Source organism: Gastrolobium bilobum, unplaced genomic scaffold (genome assembly GCF_033153095.1).
Source record: "Gastrolobium bilobum isolate Gb01-03AN ecotype WA unplaced genomic scaffold, APGP_CSIRO_Gbil_v1 utg35105, whole genome shotgun sequence".
Taxonomy (NCBI): domain Eukaryota; kingdom Viridiplantae; phylum Streptophyta; class Magnoliopsida; order Fabales; family Fabaceae; genus Gastrolobium; species Gastrolobium bilobum.
The window spans coordinates 24,551-45,000 of record NW_026899171.1 but is presented as its reverse complement, the minus strand read 5'-3'; the positions used below and the strand labels follow the sequence as shown (position 1 = coordinate 45,000).

At 34.2% G+C, this 20,450-nt stretch overlaps 2 protein-coding genes across 4 annotated transcripts in view; one reads left to right on the top strand and one right to left on the bottom strand.

The window, feature by feature from the left end:
- Positions 1 to 1,271, top strand: part of LOC133287961 (transcription factor bHLH121) — a 3,228-nt gene extending 1,957 nt beyond the window's left edge. For 2 of the 3 annotated variants that reach the window (XM_061485660.1, XM_061485661.1), the window contains 3 exons: positions 1 to 70; positions 163 to 636; positions 730 to 1,271. The exon at positions 1 to 70 is cut by the window's left edge. In XM_061485660.1, the coding sequence (XP_061341644.1) occupies positions 1 to 70; positions 163 to 636; positions 730 to 882 (697 nt within the window). In that variant the 3' untranslated portion in view covers positions 883 to 1,271. The remainder of the gene's footprint in view (positions 71 to 162; positions 637 to 729) is intronic. The other variant, XR_009748301.1, reaches the window with a different exon arrangement.
- Positions 1,272 to 8,831: 7,560 nt separating this feature from the next.
- LOC133287960 (uncharacterized) lies at positions 8,832 to 18,616 on the bottom strand. The gene is made up of 10 exons (XM_061485659.1): positions 18,427 to 18,616; positions 16,611 to 18,222; positions 14,956 to 16,293; positions 14,349 to 14,728; positions 11,953 to 13,712; positions 10,761 to 11,202; positions 10,372 to 10,537; positions 9,656 to 9,759; positions 9,256 to 9,347; positions 8,832 to 9,140 (listed from the first exon to the last, which is right to left on the bottom strand). The coding sequence occupies exons 1-10, from the start codon at positions 18,597 to 18,599 to the stop codon at positions 9,064 to 9,066; spliced, it is 6,144 nt and encodes a 2,047-aa protein (XP_061341643.1). The 5' UTR covers positions 18,600 to 18,616; the 3' UTR covers positions 8,832 to 9,063.
- Between the last annotated feature and the right edge of the window lie 1,834 nt (positions 18,617 to 20,450).

Here is a 20,450-nt window from a genome sequence, read left to right as displayed (position 1 = left end):
AAAGGATCTTACTTCACAAGTTAGTAAACTCAAAGATGAATATGCTACGCTAAATGAAGAATCTCGTGAGGTAATACTTTATCTCCTTGCTTTGATGAATCACCTTGATGCTCTAGGGATATAAAATAATAAAGGAAATATTTTGTTTTAATCAATTTTCAGTTGGCTCAGGAGAAAAATGATCTCAGAGAAGAGAAAGCTTCTCTTAAATCAGATATTGAGAACTTGAATAATCAGTATCAGCAGCAAATCAGAACTATGTATCCTTGGACTGCAATGGATCATTCAGTTATGATGGCTCCACCATCATATCCGTATCCAGTGCCAATGCCAGTACCTCCTGGTCCGATTCCCATGCAGCCATACCCCTACTATGCTAATCAACATCCTGCAGTCATCCCTAACCCATGTTCAACATTTGTTCCTTATTTAGCCCCCAATACCCTTGTTGAACAGCAATCCACCCAGTATGTATCCCCACCACTTCATCCGGGTAGTCGGTCCCAGTCCCATGTGTCAGGGAAACAAGACTCCAAAAACAAATCATCCAGGGAGAGCAAGGCTGGAAAAAGTGAGGATTCTAATGATGTCACTACAGACCTCGAGTTGAAGACTCCTGGGTCTTCTGCAGATCAGGTTAGTGTTGTTTTTCGAGGAAATCTTGTAACCAATAGCTTTGATAGAAGAGGTATTGAATTCAAGAGGTGTTTGCGCGTTTGGTTTTTACAGGATTTATCATCCGGACAAAGAAAATCTAGCAAGTTGTCAAGGAAGGAAAGCATTTGCACAGAAGGGAGTTCGTTTGGTAGGTGTTCTTCATCTCAAAGCGTTCAGGATAGCTCATCAAGTAGTGTAGCTGCCAGCAGAAAGCCTAATGAATGAGAAGGCACACAATTTTAGACAAGTGCTTATGCCTTTAGAAACCACTTTGAAGTTTCTGTTATCTTGAGGTATAAGTCATTTCTGTCCAAAAAAAAAAAAAAAGTCACATCTGTTATCTTTTCCTGACTAGGAATTTAGTCTAAGTAGGTTTAAATACCACATAATTTAATCATAAACTTTTCCTTGTTGTGAAAAGCTTGGCAGGTTTAATTGTTAATGTTCCCGTTTCTTGTAAAAAATAGAAATTGCAGTTGGAAAATCTTCAAGCTGACCAGTATGGCTAATGTGTAGGTATGTAAATCCCTTCACCATAAACTCTCCCAAAGGATCATGCCAATCACTCTATCTTTTCTGGACTCTAGATAGTGCTATTTATTAGTTAAACCACGTGGCAGCAAGAGAATGGTCCCATGGATATTAAAGCATATAAGGGAAATAAAATTATATAGTCAAAATGCTGGTGAGTGTTCCTTGATTATAGGGAACAAACATAGCATGTTAATGGTGGGACACGATCAATTTACATTGCTCTAAGAATAATAAATTGTATAGTTAATTTTAAGCCATTGATTATTTAAATGATCATATACGGTTAACAGCAGGCAGTGTTGAGCATAAATGCGTCCCACAATCAAAGCAACTAATGAGCCCAACTATGGTGGTTAGATTCTTGAATTTTGAAATTATTTGTTGACAATAGAACTAATGCCAGCACGTCGAAGACCCACTTTGTAAGTAATATATTTCAAATCATTAACTAAAATTCAAGTCTTTTGGGATGGTTGTGCCCAATATGAAACCAATTTGGTGGGTTATGGGTACAAGGGAATGTTATTGGCCTTTATTTTTTGGGTAGAAAGTCTTATGGATAAGTATAACATATTGTTATACTCTCTTCGATGGTCGTAAATGAGGTCAGCCAGACCAAAAAATGGCACAAGTATGTTGAAGAGAGAATAATATATATTAGTTGCGTATTATATGACCAAATTTTTATTTCGTATTTTGGTCTTTGTAAAATAAAAAAAGATAAGCTTTTCAAACAAATTTAAAAACAATATTAAAATTCGATACATTATCGACATCGTCACCAAAACTCAATTTAATTTTTAAAAAACAAATGAATTTGAATTATATAAAGAAAAAAGTGTTTATCCTTTAAAATGATACAATTTATATCCTTTTACTCTCACAAAGAGGTGAGACTTACACTTTTTTTTTTTTTATCAACTATCTCTCTTCCTTTATCTATCTTTTTCTCTCTCTTAAAATGACGCAACTTTACATCTTTTAAAATGATACACATTTTTCCCTCGTATAAATTGGCAATGAGTCTTCTGTTAATGAGAAATTTTTTTTCTCCACTTGACCCTTCAAAAGTCGTGTTATTTTTTTTTCTCTCCTAGTTGGTCCCACGATAATTCATTAAACATTTCAACACACTTCAAGGCCCAAAAAGCAAAAACCAACCTTTCAAATGAAGTCTCTGAAAGCAAAAATGTTTGTAGGTTTTTTCAACATAACTACCCAGTCCAAGAGAATCTAACCGGCTATTCGGAAGTATATTTATGCAAATAATATTTTTTATGATATAGGAAATAAATTATATCTCTTGCACACATATAAAAATGTGTGAAGTGATGTAATGAGAAGAGACAATATTAAAACACGGATCTCACATATTTTTATACGGTGTAGAAAATATAATTTATCTCATTGAAAACTATTATTTCCATAAATATACTTCCGAATAGCCGTGAGATTCTCTTGGACTAAAAAACGTACAAACAGTTTTGCTTTCAGAGACTTCATTTGAAAGGTTGGTTCTTGGGCCTTGAAGTGTGTTGAAATAAATGTTTAATGAATTGAAAACAAACCTTGTCAATCAAGAAAATAAAAATAAAAATCGCTGGTAGAGAAAGTTACACTCAAAGAATATATGCCAAAGGCAACGTGATATATCACAAGCAAGTGAGCCTCATCAGCTCATAGAATATATAAACCCCACAACCAGTCTGTTTCTGCAATGTAATGTGTTTCTGAGTGTGAAAGAAAGAGGAAAAAATGTGGTGGTGGTTTTACCCCAAGAAAAGGAATGCAGAATGGAACCAGACGATGGCCAATGTTTCTTTTTCCCCAACTCTTCATTTGCTTTTGATATTTGGCATTGTCAGTAGCTTGTTGTGGCTCTCCCATTACATGAGCTTCAAGGCTCAGTAGCCATCTTGCTGCTGTTATTGCTTCCTTATCAATCCTCATTTCATTCTATGTGTTGAGAAAAGGAGAACAGAATAATCCCAAGTTATCACTACATAAGCATAAGCCTGTGTTTCTGCTTTTTGTTGGAAATTTTTATGTTCTTGTTCACATGTAGTTCATATATATATATATATATTACTGAATTATTTGCTGATATTCTATTTTTTCCTTTCACTTGTGCAAAACTTGAACGTGATCTCTACCTGCATCGCTCCCCGAGTGTGAGAGAGTTTTAGCTACATAGAAATTCAATGGTTTGTTCTTGCTTTCATTTTTGTGTTCTTGTTTATTAGTGACATTTATGAAAAAACAGAACAAGTCCCTCTAATAGAAAAGCGTAACAACTATTCTTTTTTGAACGAAAAACATATGGCTTCGGATGAATTGTACGGTGAACAGTAATAGCATCATATGTTTCATTACAAGTTTCTTCTTATATTTTATTTCGAGCATTAAAAATTTAAAATCTCTGGTTGAATTTTTTTTTTTAGTAGATTAAAAATTTAGATGGAGTTATACTTGAGTAGCCAACTGCACCCTCTCGGGTTAAACTTCATATATAATGAAATTGGCTAATGTTAACTTCAAATCTACATAAAAGATGTCTATCCCACTTTTTATACTCAATTAGCTCAAAGTGTAGCAGAAAATGCATTATTATCTAATTTTTTATATCTTCTAAAAACAATTGATGATTTGTGCGGAATAAATGAAAATATTTTTCTTCCTTTCTAAATCAGTGTTTCTTTTCGGTAGATATAAATTGATATCTAAAGTCTTAATGGATCTTATTAATCCAATTTCGGGTTTGAGTCACTTTATCCTTCTCAATGAATTGCGACTCATAGGAATTGAAATACTATCATTTAGCAGATTAAATCCTGATATCTAACTGAGTCGTTACTATACTAACAATTGTTGGATAGATATTTATCTTTTTAAAATACTAAATAATGCAGGGCGTCAAGTAATTATGCATGTTAAATAATATATTTAAGTAATTGTTAGATATTTTAACAATAGACTTAGGGGAAGGTTATATTTATAAACTTTTTATTTACAAATTCTTACAAACTACACTATGTCTGACCGGTAATACATTCTTGAGTAGAGTATTACCGGTCAAACATAGTGTAATTTGTAAATTTGTAAAAAAATAGTTTGTCAATATAACCCTACTTATAGAATTAACCTCTTTTTTGAAATTGACTTGGGAGTCACTCAATAATAGAAAAAAGGGAAAAGTTCACCAATGCCCCTGTGATTTACTTCAGAATCACCTATGCCCCTGTGATTTTTTTTATCCCATATACTCCTGTGCTTTATAAAAAATAAAAAACTACAGGAGCACATGTGATAAAAAACATACCCTTTTGCAACCACAAGGGACATATGTGATAGAAAAAAACCACAGGGACATAGGTAATTCTGAAGCAAACCACAGGGACATTGGTGAACTTTTTCCTAGAAAAAATTATTGAGAATTACCATCGTCAAAAGGACTCTGGAATTCCATAATTTTATGACTAAAGGACAAGCATAATCACGACAATTGCGTTTTCTCCCCTTCTTTTTTTCAGAGAGTATTGGTAAGTTCTGACTGTCAATAAGTTTTCTAAAGCAAGAAATATTTGTTTCGTTTTGTTATGATATCCCCTTCGTTTGAGCAACAGTGAATTCCAATAAAAACTTGTTTCACTTACCAATTTGTTGAATTGAAATAGTTGTTTATCATAATATCATAGCCTCACGGGATAACTTAGTCTCACTTTTTAGTGGAATTAATTTAGTACTGGTATGGACCTATGGAGCATAAGATAGAACATAAAAAAACAAATCTATGTAATATCAACACTTTGCATGAAAGGCGTAAATTAGATATAATATAAATGCATTAAGGACTCCTCACTTACTTACAAGTTTGTTCCATCTTTGCCATCATTTAGAAGGAAATATATACGTCAGAAGCACCTTAAACACCATTCATATTTATACAGCACCATATTCTCTTCATCTATATACTTACAATAATAACAGGATTTGTATTACGGAACTAAAAGCCACAAACATATAAACATAAAACAAACCTATAGAAGAAAAAGAAGAAGAAGAAACAGCTAAAATAAGATTTCTAAGTCAAACAAACCAGCTATCAAGAAAGATGGATTGAAATTGCACCAATATCAGCAACACCACATTCAAAGCAGCCACACCCCATGGTGAGCTCCCTTCAGATAGGCTTTGGAGGGTTCTCATGTGCCTCTCCCATGGCGACCAACCAGAGAATCAATCTAAATTTTCCATTGATGATAACCAACGAATTATGAGTATTAGCACCACTGGGGTGACATATAGTACCCAACCCAATAGTTCTTCAGCAGTTTCAACCACTTCTTTAAAGGCAAAGTACCATAAAATGCCTTTAAAGAACCATGAAATGCAAAGGAAGATTAAGATTACTGCTATGAATAGCAAAACAGGATATGGCAGGGGATGCAAAGTGAGCCCATCCAAAAGAGAAGAGAATGTGCTTCTATCATAAGCCATTGAACTTGATGAGTATCAGAATTCAGAACTGCGAAGCATGAAGGATAGTTTTATTTATAGCAAAACTAAACAGATTAGTGAATGACTGATTTGGTCGGTGACCAATTTCTAGAACTTTGTTGTTTATTCTATGATTCTCAAATGATTGATAAATAAATGAGAAGTCAAAACATCTGAGTTAGTGTTTAGCATGTATAACATGCTAAACAAAGAGTGATTGGATTTTTCCTTCATTAAAAGGGTTAATGGTATGGTGTGACATATCAGAAGAAGGAGTCAGTGTTACTTATTTTTCAAGTTTTAATTAATTGATTTTGACTTGGTGGTCGGAATATAAATGCCTATAATGAGTGTTGCTCCAACAGTTAAAGGTTATCCCATGAAATAACCATAAGAAATGATATTGGATAACCCAGCCAACTTAGCTTGGTTAAAACAAATCCTTACAAGTTTATGTTGTGATGGAACAATCTCTTCTCCCCTTTCCTCCTGCCCCTTAGTGGAGGAAATAAAAATTGATATAGGATAAATTAGGCTTATTTATCTTGAGATTGAATAATATCATTGATTTCTTTTCTGTAATTTTAGGAAACACTTATTTCCCTATTATTGTATTCTTCATCTTTGTGAAGTTGTTTGTGTATTGACCTAGTGTACAAATAGTGCTATGTATGTGAGAAATAGATATACAAAGATAAATTTATCTAAAGAAAATTTAAAGAGATGTTATTGTAATTTCTAATATTATAGAAAAAACAATTTTATCAAACAAAACCAAATCAGTTTGGTTTACTCAATTATTTAGAATGATTTACACAACTTTTGTATTAATTTGTATTAATTGGAGCATATTTTAGTGAAGTTTTATAGCAATGATAATTATTTGTAAGAGTTTATAGTTAAATTGACTTTTTACGAAAAAATAAAAATAAAAATTGACACCGACTTAAATCTTTTAAGGTATGAACGTAATGTCGATATCAAATGTATGATTTTCTTTCATGTCACTTTCACCCTTTTCCTACTCAACCGATTGCACCTACTATGTTAAAAAAATAAAATAAAATGAAAACCTCTTAAACAACGCTATTTGCAATTCTGACCTAATTTGGATGTCTCTGTCCAACTTTTCCTCCAAAGGAATCCCCAATCCAGTTAGAATTAAACTTCGGCCAGTTTTGTCTAATCCACTTAAATGCTGATACCGCTTTACACTGAATCAGATAGCTATATAGAAAATAATGAATCCAAGGTAGGGACGAATGAGCCACTAATAAGGTGAAGGTGAAGGAGATGGTGTGCCATTCCCTATTATAAAATAAACTCACCCTTTTCCCCATCTTCCTACTCCTTTTACCTCTTCTCTCTTTCTTTCTCTGGATAAATTCTAGCATGTTCATGGAATGCAATTAATGCATTCTCCAGGAAGAATCTGTAATCACACAATTGTGACCGTATATAAAAATATCTACAATCAAAAACTAAGACTCCATTGTTTCCAACTCTAATCCAGCAATATGCAAGAAAGTTCAATCATATAAAATGTAACATGCTTAAATTATAATGTAACTTGACCCATAAGAATATAATATATAAGAAAATTATAATTGCTGTCTGGTGATACATTTATAACACTGAATCTTATTTTTTAGTTTTCACATCAAGCAATGGAACAAGATCATAAATTACAAGCTCATCCTATTCCTATGCAATATCTTATTTAGTGACCTGGGACTTTTGTATAACATAGAACACAATCATCCAGAAGCAAGCTCTTGAACAAACACTACCAGGAACAGGAGCAGGGATGGTTACACCGACAGTATGGTGGCTTGACATAAGCAGTTCTTCTTGAACTTCCCCAAAATGACACCACAAGCACGATCAGACCTATGACAAATGGTATGAACAAAGGCGAGCCACTACTCTCTTCTTCTTCTTCTTCTTCCTCTGGTTCACCTGAGAAGAACTTTGGTGCATTCAGAAGAAGCAAGGCCACGGCCAAGATCAGAACAACGTTCCAAGTACGAGATTCATCAGCCCTGGGTCTATAATAATAGTCGCCCATCACTGGAATGCCTGAGAAAATGGGAAGAAAGGTTTTTATAGAAGAGATTCACAATAATCAAGTCAACGAATACAATGGCAAGGAAAGGCTCTACCCACAGGGGATTTTATAAAACAATGGGGAATCTCCACAAGAACTAACATATTATATACAACATTATTGTCCACCACACCACATTAGTATTATCTATTAGGATATTATATTCCGTAAGAATGACGATATTATCATCAACAATATACCAAAATGTGGGGTCAAGTATTGCACTTATAGAAGATGTGATTTGAGCGAGAGTTGGGAGTTTAGTATTAAGAAATTTCAATTTGATCCAAAAATTATAAACAAATTTTGTTTTACGTCATCGTCATAAATCTTTACTGAGCAGGCATTTGGAATTAAGTGGGTGATTTCGTTCTCCCCTCAACAAATCCGATTCCAATACTCCTTTTGTAGAGCGCACACAAAAAAAGAACGAATACAGACAAACTCATACGATCATTCACAAGCAAACATAAAGCCTTGTGGCTTATTCAGATTAAGCAAAAGGTCATAGTCTCTAATTCACATTCCGAACTCATTATAGTCTTGTGATTCATGGAATTGGCTTTTTCTAAGTGTACAAGTCTAATTATCTTATATCACTTTATATACGAAAAGCAAGAAAATAATTCTAATATTGGGGGCTCTTTCCCATAAACAAGAAAGTCTACATGAAGATAAAGCCTGGATATTGAAGGACAATCATATTTGGCAATATGTTGCCTTCAAGAAATCAGCTGTCAATCCACGTCATTGCCTACTATGCAACAGCAACAGGGCAATAAAGACACGTACTCCAGCCAAAGTTAGCCAATTTCTATACATTTGAATTGCTAATATTGTCACAAAAAATCGGGAATAATTAACAAAAAAAGTTCAGACCATAAAGTTTAAGCTATCTTCAACCTAACATCAAAAAAATAAATAAAAAAAATACAAGTATCAGATAAACAATTATCTACTTAAGCACTAAACTAATTACAGCTCAACCTAGTGATGTAAACGGCTAGTACAGTTCCTAAATTTAATGTTTCTTCCAAACCCCAACCGATAGGTATACTACAAAACTATGATGCAGGCATCTATAAAAAAATGGTCTGCTCCGAATGGGAGGGATTGAAGACAGGTTCGGTAACAGCAAATAAAACCGGCATAAACAAAGTTCCCCATGAGAACAGCATTGGCTCTTGGTGAATATTAGTTGACACATAAATTCTCTGTGGGAATAAAATGAGAGGGCACCAAAATTTACCATCAACGAAATTTCAATGTCACACTTTTCCTTCATATTTAAAATTGAGTTTGTAATCGTGTTGAAGACTTGCAAGGGTATTTCTGCAAGGTCCCTCTACAAAAAAGAAATTGAAATTAGATTCTTTCTTTAATTCCTTTCCTAAAATCTGATTGAGTTGTTTACCAAAAAAAAAATAAAAAAAAATCTGATTTGAGTTAAGATTACTTACCTCCAAAAACAGTATGAAGATATTGAAGATCATCAACTGAGCAAGTATCTATTAAAGCGTAGACACCGGGTCTTAGAGCTTCATCTACTTCTCTGCAAATAATGATGCAATATTTGATATTTGCTAATGGTTATGAGCACTGGTTACATTTTTCTAAACAAGTTAACCACAGCCTACAAAATTTTATCTCCATTGATACTTTCTAATTGTTCTTCAATTCAAATATGGGCAAGAGAAACTTCATATAGATGGGTCGATCTAGGTATTTTGAGATGGATAAAGTTCAATGAAAGTAAGAAACGGAAAAGGGGGACCTTTTGTGTGATGGAAAGTGTAATCTTGCAACCGGTAAAATATGATAGCAAAAAGAAATGAGTAAACAACAAAACTGATATCAAACCTTCTAATGCCACTTCTTTTGGGACCATATCCTGAATAAACCCATATATAGTTGGATAAAAACAGAGAACATTGCCGGCTAAATATATCTTTTTGCTGTTTTATCTGCATCACGATTATAAAAACAAACTGGGTAAGCAAAAGGAAAATAAAAAAGGATAAGCTATCAAATATAAGAAATAAATAAATGATTTCTTAAATTAAGGCCAAGATATATTTATTTTTTTAGAGCATTTTCTTCTTCAACCAAAAACTGTTTAATTTCAATAAATAGATAACTAGATCTCTAATGTCATGACCAATGTGAGTCTAGGCACTGGAATCTATTTCAAAATCCAATTTTATTACCACAAATAACAAGCCTAATCACGAAGACTGCAACAAAAGGCAGCAAGATGACATTATCAATAACAGGATCAAATTCTAATATATTAAAATAGGCAAAGGTATATTGAAGCATACAAAATATTACATGGACAACATGGTTTGAAATTTCACCCCCTTGAAATCCTGCTACCTCTGTTCTTTGTCAAAATTAATATTAACCGAAAGCAAGAGTGTGAAAGCATTTTATGCATAAGTTAAAATTTGGCTTTGAAAAGGCAGGATGCAGGGAATAACTGAGAGGAGGAAAAAATCGACTGACATGGAGTGCAAGAGATGTTAATCAAGTCTTTATGTTCAGAAGGTATAGACACAATCATATGGATGTCATACCTCTTCATAAATTCTTCGAAGAAAACAAGCACATTTCACTCCCTCTTCTACTTCCCAAGAGAAGCAACCTCTACTCACCATTGATTCATTATCTAAAACAGTCTCCAAGCAATTAAGAAGAACAGAAACAGAAGCTTCAAGATGGGCAACGCATTGCTTGCACTCACTGGAAATATTATAAAACAAGCAGAATGCATAAGTGGTTAAATATCATGCATAGTAACATCTAAATGTCAGGACTACAATAAAAAGGTAGCAGATTGCAAACAGATGATATCAATATACATCACATATTTATTCCATTGCAAACTTGCCATCTCTATCAATTCAATAATATGTGGAGTTGTACTGTAGTCACAGTGAGCTAAAAGATAAAAAATGAAACATACCTTGGCCGATGCCTAATGATGGTACACAATAGTTGACAACATGCAACAAATAGGTTAATCGAGAACTGGTGATCGACATGGGAGAAATTCACTCTCTCTACTGGATGAGAGATTTGCTCTTCTGAAATCATCAATGAATCTGATGGACCAGAAGCTTTAGAAATTCTAAGCTGATGGAAATTCTGAAAGAGTACTGCAGGGATATGTAACAAGTTTCCCACATGCCACACATCCATTGAGAAGAGAGCATGTTTCCTTGAAACTGAAGCTAGTACTTCAACACACATGAGAATGACTGACCCAGAATCAGGATTACTGGCAACTGTTCCAGATGTCAAGTTAACATAAAAAATATGCAGGCTCCGCAAATGCACAATGATGTTGAAAACAGCAGCTACAAAGCTCTGACAGTGTCTTTTAATCAGCTTCAAGCCTTTCCGACCTTAAGAAAATGTCATAGAATAACAATAAATAGGTTTGCATTTTCCTTTTCAACTTTTTGCATTAATCAAACATGCAATATATTGATACAATAGTAACAACCAAACAAATGTAATCAGTGTCAATCTGATAATCCAAGTATTTGTCAACTCAGGTTTACTTAAGGATTATACATAGGAAATGTGGGCATCATAATATAAAAGTTACAGGTAATGTTACAATTCCCAAAAAGTAATGCCATAGATAATATATCAGTTAGCATTTAGGGTGGTGAAATAACAAATCGTGAACTTAAGGAGGAGCCAAGTCTTGACAGCTTTGTTTTAGGACACAATAAAAGGAAACGACAATAATAAATAAGATTCGGTTGGGTGCATGTTTTGTATAAATTCACTGCCCAGCATACTCTGTCATTAGCAAGGCATACTTTACATTCCTACTCCTACATCCCCATCAGCATGTGACCCATAAGTATAATTATTCCATATATTGTCCACAGATGACTTTCATAACCCAAAGTGTGCACAGTTGTATTTAGAACAGTAAAAACTTTTTCAGTTAATATTTATTACAAATCTTCTAAAGTGAATCAAAATATAGTATTAACAGACTAACTTTAAGTATGACTAAAATGGTACTAACGAAATTAAAAAAAAATAAATGGTACTAATGAAAGGATGTAATTTGCAGACACTAATTAAACAATGATTTGAAAAGCTTAGTATGTGCCCTCAGTAGATGTTCTTATTACCCGAAACAAATTCCAGAATCATGTCAAAGCAATCAACGCCAGCTGCCACCAGTGACGAAATTTCCCCTTCATCTTTACTTATTTTAATGTCATAGATCATCGTACATCGTTCCTGTACTCCAACTAGAGCTCTCTCAATGGCCTGTATTGTAGACAAAAGATGCAACTCTGATTGCCTCTCTATATATGCTTTGAATGACATCCGCAGCTTAGTTTTAAATTCATCCAAGCAGAAGCAGTATATTTCAGTAGAAGAATAAACTTCAAATGATCCTTTATGAAGTGTCTTGGTACTTGACTGTCTTTCATGAAAGGTTAGTGTTGCCCTTTTTCCTTGCAACAATATGGTCTTGCCTATTGCCCTCATGGAAATCTGTATCAATTTCGTATAAACTCTCCTAGATGAGATAGGATCAGTGAAAGGAAAATAACTTGCTAATTCTCTCAGATAGCTGAGAGCGCCATCTAACAAAAGAAAAGCAGATTGTTGTGGGACCACAACCATTTCTGTGAATTCTAATAACAAGACTTGTGAAATCTCAATGAAAGTCGAAACAAAACTTGAAGGCAAGGAAGAATCATCCTTGTGCAAATTTAACCTCAAAAAAGACGAGGAAACAATTAACAATTGTCTCAGTAAAAAAGCTACTTCAGGATGATCACCTTTTACCAAGCTTTGCAACAAAGGCTTATTCAGACCCTGTAGCTCAGGGGAATCAGCACTAGCCAAAACACTGGCAACAGAGTTTTCTCTTTCAGGGTTCGACATTCTTTCAAGATCACTGGCACTTTTGGAGACATTATCAATTGCTGATGACGTGGAGCAAGTAGCTGCAGCTTTAGATTCTATTTGTGTACCAGTTGAGGCATCAGCCTTAGAAACTGAGCATTCAAGTGACAAATATTTCGAACCAGACAAGTGGAGGACTGGCTTTTCAAAACTCTGCGTTTCATGTAAGCTTTTGGAGAGTTGATTATTCTCAACAAGAAATTTGTTTACAACAAAATCAACAAGTTCCACAAGAGAACATATACAACTGTTTAGTTCAGAGGCATGCTCACTTTTCCACATCAACACTTTTTCTTTACAATCACCACTATCTTTTGCATCTGTTTGGCCCATGACGGATGTGAGGCCCCACAAAAACCCACCAAAACAAGAAACTGCAGAAGACAATCTATTAATGTTTTCATAAGTAAGACCATATCCCACATTAACACAGCAAGGGGTATCCTTTAGAGAAACAAGCAAACTTTGCATCTGTTCTTTCAAATTCTCAGCCATAAAGGTTAAACATTTCAATGCCTCAAGCTTGGGGGAATCTACAAACTGAGAAGAAGTAGGCAAATGATTCTCTTCATGGCTAATTTTGCAATTGGAGATCTCTTCACAAGGCATCTCAGCTTCTTTATCAATGGAAAAAACATGAATAATTTGACATTTTCCAATGCCCAACAAGACATATGATGTATGATCCATTAAAGAAAACATCAGAGATTTAAATAGAACATTATTTTCTGCTGAGAATGCCTCTTTAATCCCAACAATCACAGATAATGACTTTGAAAGCCATAAAACAGGAAATGAACTTTCAGATATAATTGATTTTGGTGAGGATCGGATAGTGTCCGTCTTCTCACAAAATCCCATCAATATATACCTTAAGGCCTTCCGGCAAGAGACAAATAATTTCAAATACTCACAACCATAATCCCAGTACACTGTGCTCTGAATATATAGCAATGCACTGACAAGAAGCCTGCAAAGTTTAAGCAGACAGAATGTGAGAATTAATCTTTTAAATGTTAATAAATTATGCTGCAGAGAAACCCTTGGAGACATCTTTAACACAGGTTCACAGCTGTTTGGATTTCTTTCTCATCAGCAAGGACAGTATCATAAACATATTATTTTTGTGTAAACACAGATAGTTTTGCATTTTCATTCAATTAATTTCCTTTTCTTTAATATTTTTAAAGATATAAGACATAAGTATATGTGCACTCATTTTGTGTCTTCTTATTGCCAAAGTAAAATTATTTGAAAACAGTAATAGGTCTAGTCTCGAAGAGCTATTTGAATAGAAGCAACTGATCAAAGTGAAAAGATTTTTTCCTCAGTCCTGCATATGTATATTTTGGCATAGGATTGTGTTTATGACCCGGGAGATTCCATTTATAATATTAACAGAAATTGGAATCTTTTTTTTTTCATTTTAAAACTCTTTGGCAATCTGTTTGCCTTTAGTTTCTATATTTTGGAGGATATCTTACCTCAGAGCTATTGTTGAACTTTCCCTCTTCTCTATAATACAATTTATGCTTTTATCTACAGTTTTACACACCCACACACACACAAGATAATAAGGTAGTATCCAACAGAGAGATGAGAGTACCGTTCAAGGTTGAAAATACAAATCACAAGATGTGAAAATGATCTTGCATTTAAATCTGGCATTGAACATAAGAGATTAAGCAAATGGTGGCAATCTGTCAAACTTTTGTGGGTAAGAGGGCAGGCCTTTCCATCTCTGCTACTATCTACAGGAAGCTTGTCAAATGAACGAGTGATTGACTTTTCTACCGCAGAACAATCAACTGGATCCTCTTTATTTTTATCAACAACCAGTTCTGAGTTGTCAAGGGCACTTAAAAACTCAAGCCAATTGGGCGATGACCGAAGATTGACATCAGTACACAGAATATTACTAAATAACGGTAGCACAGATTTCTCTAAAGCACAGCAAAATATTGAGGCCAGATTCCTGTGGGCAAACTAAAACAACAGTATGAAATGAATACCTATAGATATAATTGTTTCTTACTCAAAGTATCACACTAGAGCATGAAACGAGAAACAAATTAAAGAAATTTACAGAAAGCAGAACTAAGCTGAAACGAACAATGGCAAAGATTAATATGCACTTCTTTACTAGTTTACTTATGAGTGTGCATGCGTGAGAGTGTGATAAAAAAGACTTGTGCATAACCAAAGCATCTTACTTTTTGCTCATACAAAAGTGAATCACACAGAAGTTCTGATGATATTTGTGGCAACACGACTCTCTTGAGCAGCTTACACTCATCATTTTCTTGCACAGCTGGCTCTTGAAAACTGCTTGTTACACAGTGAAGGGAAGTGTGCAGCAAATGTGAGAAGAATTTTTTCAACTGCTTCTTGGAAGCATGGTTGCCCCAAATATCGACATTTTTGCAAAGATTTGACCAAATGGCTGTTGGCAATGAATTTTTGTTTGCAACATAAATTCTTTGATTCCACCCATTGCTTTGAGGAGCCAGAGAAATGACATCTTCACAAGTTACATCCTCAGAAACAAAGATTGGGGATTTATATACGCATGATAAGTTTTCCATAATAAAATTGGTAAGTCCTGCTGCCTCTTCCTTCAGAGCCTTGATTCGTGATCTATAATGCTTCTTTTGCAAATACTTGAACAATATAATCTGCCTATTCAAGTCAACGAGTCTCTGAAGAGCCATAGATTGAAAAATATAGATCAAAGGTAAAGAATCATCTGAGCCATACTTAAGGTATATGTCTGAAATAAATTGCATAACGACAAGGAGGGAAGCAGAAGGTTGAACAACTGAAGAAAAAAAACCAATATCTATCTCGTCAATCCTCTCCATCAACTCAAATGCAGAATATCCTGTGTAATCCCCCACCTCGGCAGACATCTTCTTTGATAAAACTGGGGGCATAAGGCTGATTGCTTGCCTAAGTAAGCTCCGGCAGGACACAAACAACTGGAAAAAGAACACAAGGACCCATTGACTGGACCTACCAAATTTCTTCAAAACCTTTCCCTTTCCAACCACTCCCATGACAGATGAAAAGAACTTGCCGATTGTATCTGGCTGTTGTCCAACTAGAATACCCAAGTAGGGACGCATTAATGCCATTAGTTCTTTTACAGAACCTCCAAGAAGATTGCTGTTGCCTTCAGTGATAGTGACTGAATCAAGCACTAAGCAATACAGTCTAGACAGCCCTCTACCCAAGAGTTCCATTCGCAGATTAAAAATTTGCAATTTCTCGCCATCAACCAATGGAAAGAAATCTTTCATCCACCTAAGAGATTGTGAAATATCATCTGTTATCTGTCTAATACAACCACTCACTTGCCCTTCTGGAATAGATTTAATGGCTTTATAAATGGCACGGATGAACTTCAGTGAAGATAGCAGCCTTTCAACTGATTCCGAATAAACTTCATTAGACAGAAATGTCAAGAACCTAGATGAACTTTCTTCAGTATTACCCTCATGAGATATAACAAGCCTTATTGCTTTGCACAATGCTAATATAGCAATTTTCACCTACATCATTTCAAATAGGTAAAGACACGCCTGAAATCCATTTAAAGGGAGAGGGCAAAAGTAAACAAAATGTGGCATAAGCTGAATAAATTCATGAATATAACAATTTTTGAAAGACTTCCCCTCACCCAAACCCTTCATTCCGCTCCCCTCTGCCAAATGAATGATCATACCTAGAATTACACTAAGACATGAAGTAATAAAATCACCAAAAAGGCACAACCCATGCAAAACCTCTAAAATAGAAATTGATAAATTGAGGTCCGAGGATAAAAAATACTATATAGTTGGCCACTAATCAGAGTTCTGATACGAACCTGGCGAAGTTGACTGTAGAGATTAATTATTTGGCACCCCAGGGCAGCTATAGTGGAAGATAGTGAGCACTGATCAGAATCATTCACCAAATTGCAATTGATGGTGGAGTATGACAACATAACAAGCCATAAATTCACTAAATCTTCTCCAACAACCTCATATTCAATTTCCAAAAGATATCCCAGAGCAACTAGAATCTTATTAGCTGATAAAATAAAGTTTTCTGTCTCCATCCTGTTAGATGTATTGTAGTTTGACAAGCAGAGGACACTAGTGGAACAAGTTATCAGTGCATTAAATATTTTCTTCAAGAAATTAAGATGAGCTCCTCTAGATGTGTCCTCTGTTCTCACATATACCTTCTCTTGCATAAAACTAGCAAGCAGATTACCAATAGAGCCGAGTATACCATGAAGATCCAACAACAGGAGTTTGGCATCTATTTTGGCTTGAAGATAAGCATCAATCTCGACCAAAAGAGGCTCCACAATCAGTACAAAAAAATTAAAAAGTGATTTTTGAGTGTCTGTAGAGATATTATTTGAGCTACAATTTTGTCCTGGCACTGGCTGCCTTGAATCGTTCATATTTTCTGTTAGCTTGCTCCCTTCATACAACACGGAAGTTCCCTTGAACTTTCTTGCTGAATTAACGTACAAGTGAAATAACAAACCTATGCTACCCATTGCCATAGCATTCTTTCTAGCTATAATTTTGTTCAGTACATCAAATAAATGTCTAGGATAACTCTTAATAGTTGCTTTTGAGTCTTCCGCTATATCATCACATGAAGCAACATACTTCTCTGAACCATGTAAGCTTAAAAATTCATCAATATGCACTGGATGAAAAAGTCCATGCGAAAGAACTTCTTCCACCACCTTCATTAATCTCCCCGTCCAAATCGGATTACCTCCGTTAACCCGAAGATGCAACTCACCCAACAAATGCAGCAGTGGCTCAAGAAGTTTATCCACAAAATTATGAAATCCTTTCCTAGCCGGATGGACCCTCAAAAACTTGGAGAATGGTTGAAGCACCAACCACAAGAAGCGCAGTGCAAAAGCACCCACATTGCTGCCATCAAGTTTCTCACTATACATTTTCAGTACAAGTTTAAGCCCTGCTTCGGCTGTTTCAACCCACAAGTCCAAATTTTCACTTGACAACCCACTATGGGATGAGAATACCAACGAAACACAATCGAGAGCAGTATCATACAGTTTATTCCTTCCATCAGGTATAGAAGGTTCTCCTGAACAGATAGAGGAGTTGTCGTCTAGTAGTGACAGAGCATTTCTGGCAATAAACTGAACAGTTTGTAGGAGGTTCCGCGACATATTCAAGGAGACATTAAACTTCAAAGACTCCTGCAAGCAGAACTTGAATATCTCCCAACAACGAAGATCCATATATGCCTCAATTCCCTCAACCTGAGGTGTCTTCCCATCCCCCCAATTCTCCTTCCCATTTGGAGGGAACAACAATGTCAGGATCCAATCATTGAGAAAACACAGTAGTCTCGGTAGTTTTATAGTTTCACAATCCTGAACAGTGTCAACACTATCATCCCCTCTTGAATGCACAAAATTGAACGCCCGATTGACCTTACTGCACTAACACACACTCATTGTGGAAAAGGAACAAAAAAAAAAATGTCTCAGTATGCTTCTGGATAATAGGGTGTAAAATATCACCAAAATGTTGATTTTTTTTTTAAATATTTTCTTCATGTTTAAAGCATTCAATCACTTCAAAACTTGTGCATAATAGAAGAGAAAAAATACGATTAAAAATAAGAAAACAGAAACTAACCTCTGAAGATCAGAGTGTTTGTCTTGGATGTACAGTATCAATTGAAGGTTGTTCCATGGATGGCCAAGGTCTTGAGGTTTCTCAGCAGAATCCAAACGCTGCCGTTTTGAAGGTTTTTGAGGTTGGGGGTGGAATTTCTGCTCTCGTTTTTTGGTCTTCTTATGGTTTTTCATCTTTGAATTTCCTTCCGAATCGGCCATCGTCGAAGCTTTCTTCGGATTCGAGCTCTGGGTATGATAATAAACCCTACTATGGCTTATGGCCGTAAGGGTTTAAGGAAGGCACATGTTCGTTTTAACTTAATTTTTAAGAATTTTAAATAAATATACACAAACAAGTTATAATTACAACTTTTTTTTATAACATCTTACAACCAATCATATTTTAATACTGTTAATTTTCGTCAATCAATAGTTATCATTTATTGTGAATTAATAATTAATTAATAAGTTTAATTTACGAAAATAATAACCGTTGATTAACGAAAATCAACGGTGTTAAGATATGGATATAAGAGGTTGTAAAAAAAAAGTTGTAAGTATAACCTTCCTCCATATATATTATATATTTTAATAGGACTTTGATCTATGAGAATCACAATTTTTGAGTGATGGAGAGATACAATACAAATCTAAAATTGGATTACTCCAATTTATTAGGACTTGTAACAATCTGTTGTTATTATAAAAAAATTGGGGTAGGATATATTACCGTAAAAAAATTTACAATCTTTTGTTGTTGCACTGAACTAAGTAAGTGTCCTCTTCTCAGAGAGGAGGAGTTGCCTAAACCTAAAGGATTAGTTCCTCGAGTCTAGTTAACTCGACAGCTTAAAACGAATAACGCGCGAGCTTTCCTCGACTATAGCGCGAGTAGAGTCTAGCTCGACAAAAGGATCTGCTTAACTTGACAATAGCTCGACTAGGTCGCTTCGCTTCCAAAAAGAAAAAGACCTCCTTTCTTGTATTAAGAGTGTCTTTTTTTTTTTAATTGTACTTGATTGAGTACAGGTAGTAGTAGTGGAGTTGAAGAGGTCGCTATCTCTCCAGTGAAGGCTCGCTTCGTAGACTTCACGAGCAAAGAATAGATATTAAGTTAGTTGTGAAAATGATAAATATTTTTTATAATAAGTATATTCTGTCCCAAAAACTGAGGTCAACTTTTTTGATCTTTTTTTCTTCTCATTTATGGTCTTTTCGTGGGCTTTACTTAAAACTTATTTTAGTAAATCTTTCCTTCAAAAATATTATAAATTTGTTTTGGTACAAATCTAAAATTAATTAGTTTGTGATGTAAATTATTATTGCACAACGACACGGGAAATAAAAAGAAAAATTATTTTAGTTTTTTGTTACAAAATAAGTCTTTAGGAATAAATTTTCGGTAATGGATTGAATATTTATGTTAAATTATAGGTTCAAATTTCTGTATCATTATTAATTAAAAAATTATTGTAAATTATTATAATTTTTTCTTATTATAAAACTTAATGAAAAAATTAGGAATAAAGAGATACACATAAAATTTTTATATGATTAAATCATATGAAATTTTAACATGATTATTAATTTATGTAGATTAATTTTTAAAAAATTATATTATTGCTTAAAAAAAATAAATACCAAATAAACTTTTGAAGAGATATTTATTTCAAAATACATCATTATACTTTTAGAAGTGACATTACAAGAAATTATAAATGTTATTTCTGAGTAAATTCAAAAATATGTTTACATGGTATTAACTATTTTCAAGAATATTTTTAAAATTTAAAGGGTTCGTCATTTCTCATATCATTGCAGATGAATTTTTTTGCAGTAAATACATTTACACTAAAATCAACATATAAATAAGTGTTGTTGCAAATTTTTTAATATGCAACAATAGGATAAATATTAAAGCCAAATTTAAATGATGGAAGAAAGAAAGAAGAGTGGAAGGGAAGATTAATAATTCGACTAGAATATAACTTTGATTCCCGTGCCATAAGAAAATACATAGTCATCTCTTTTTTTAAATATTTC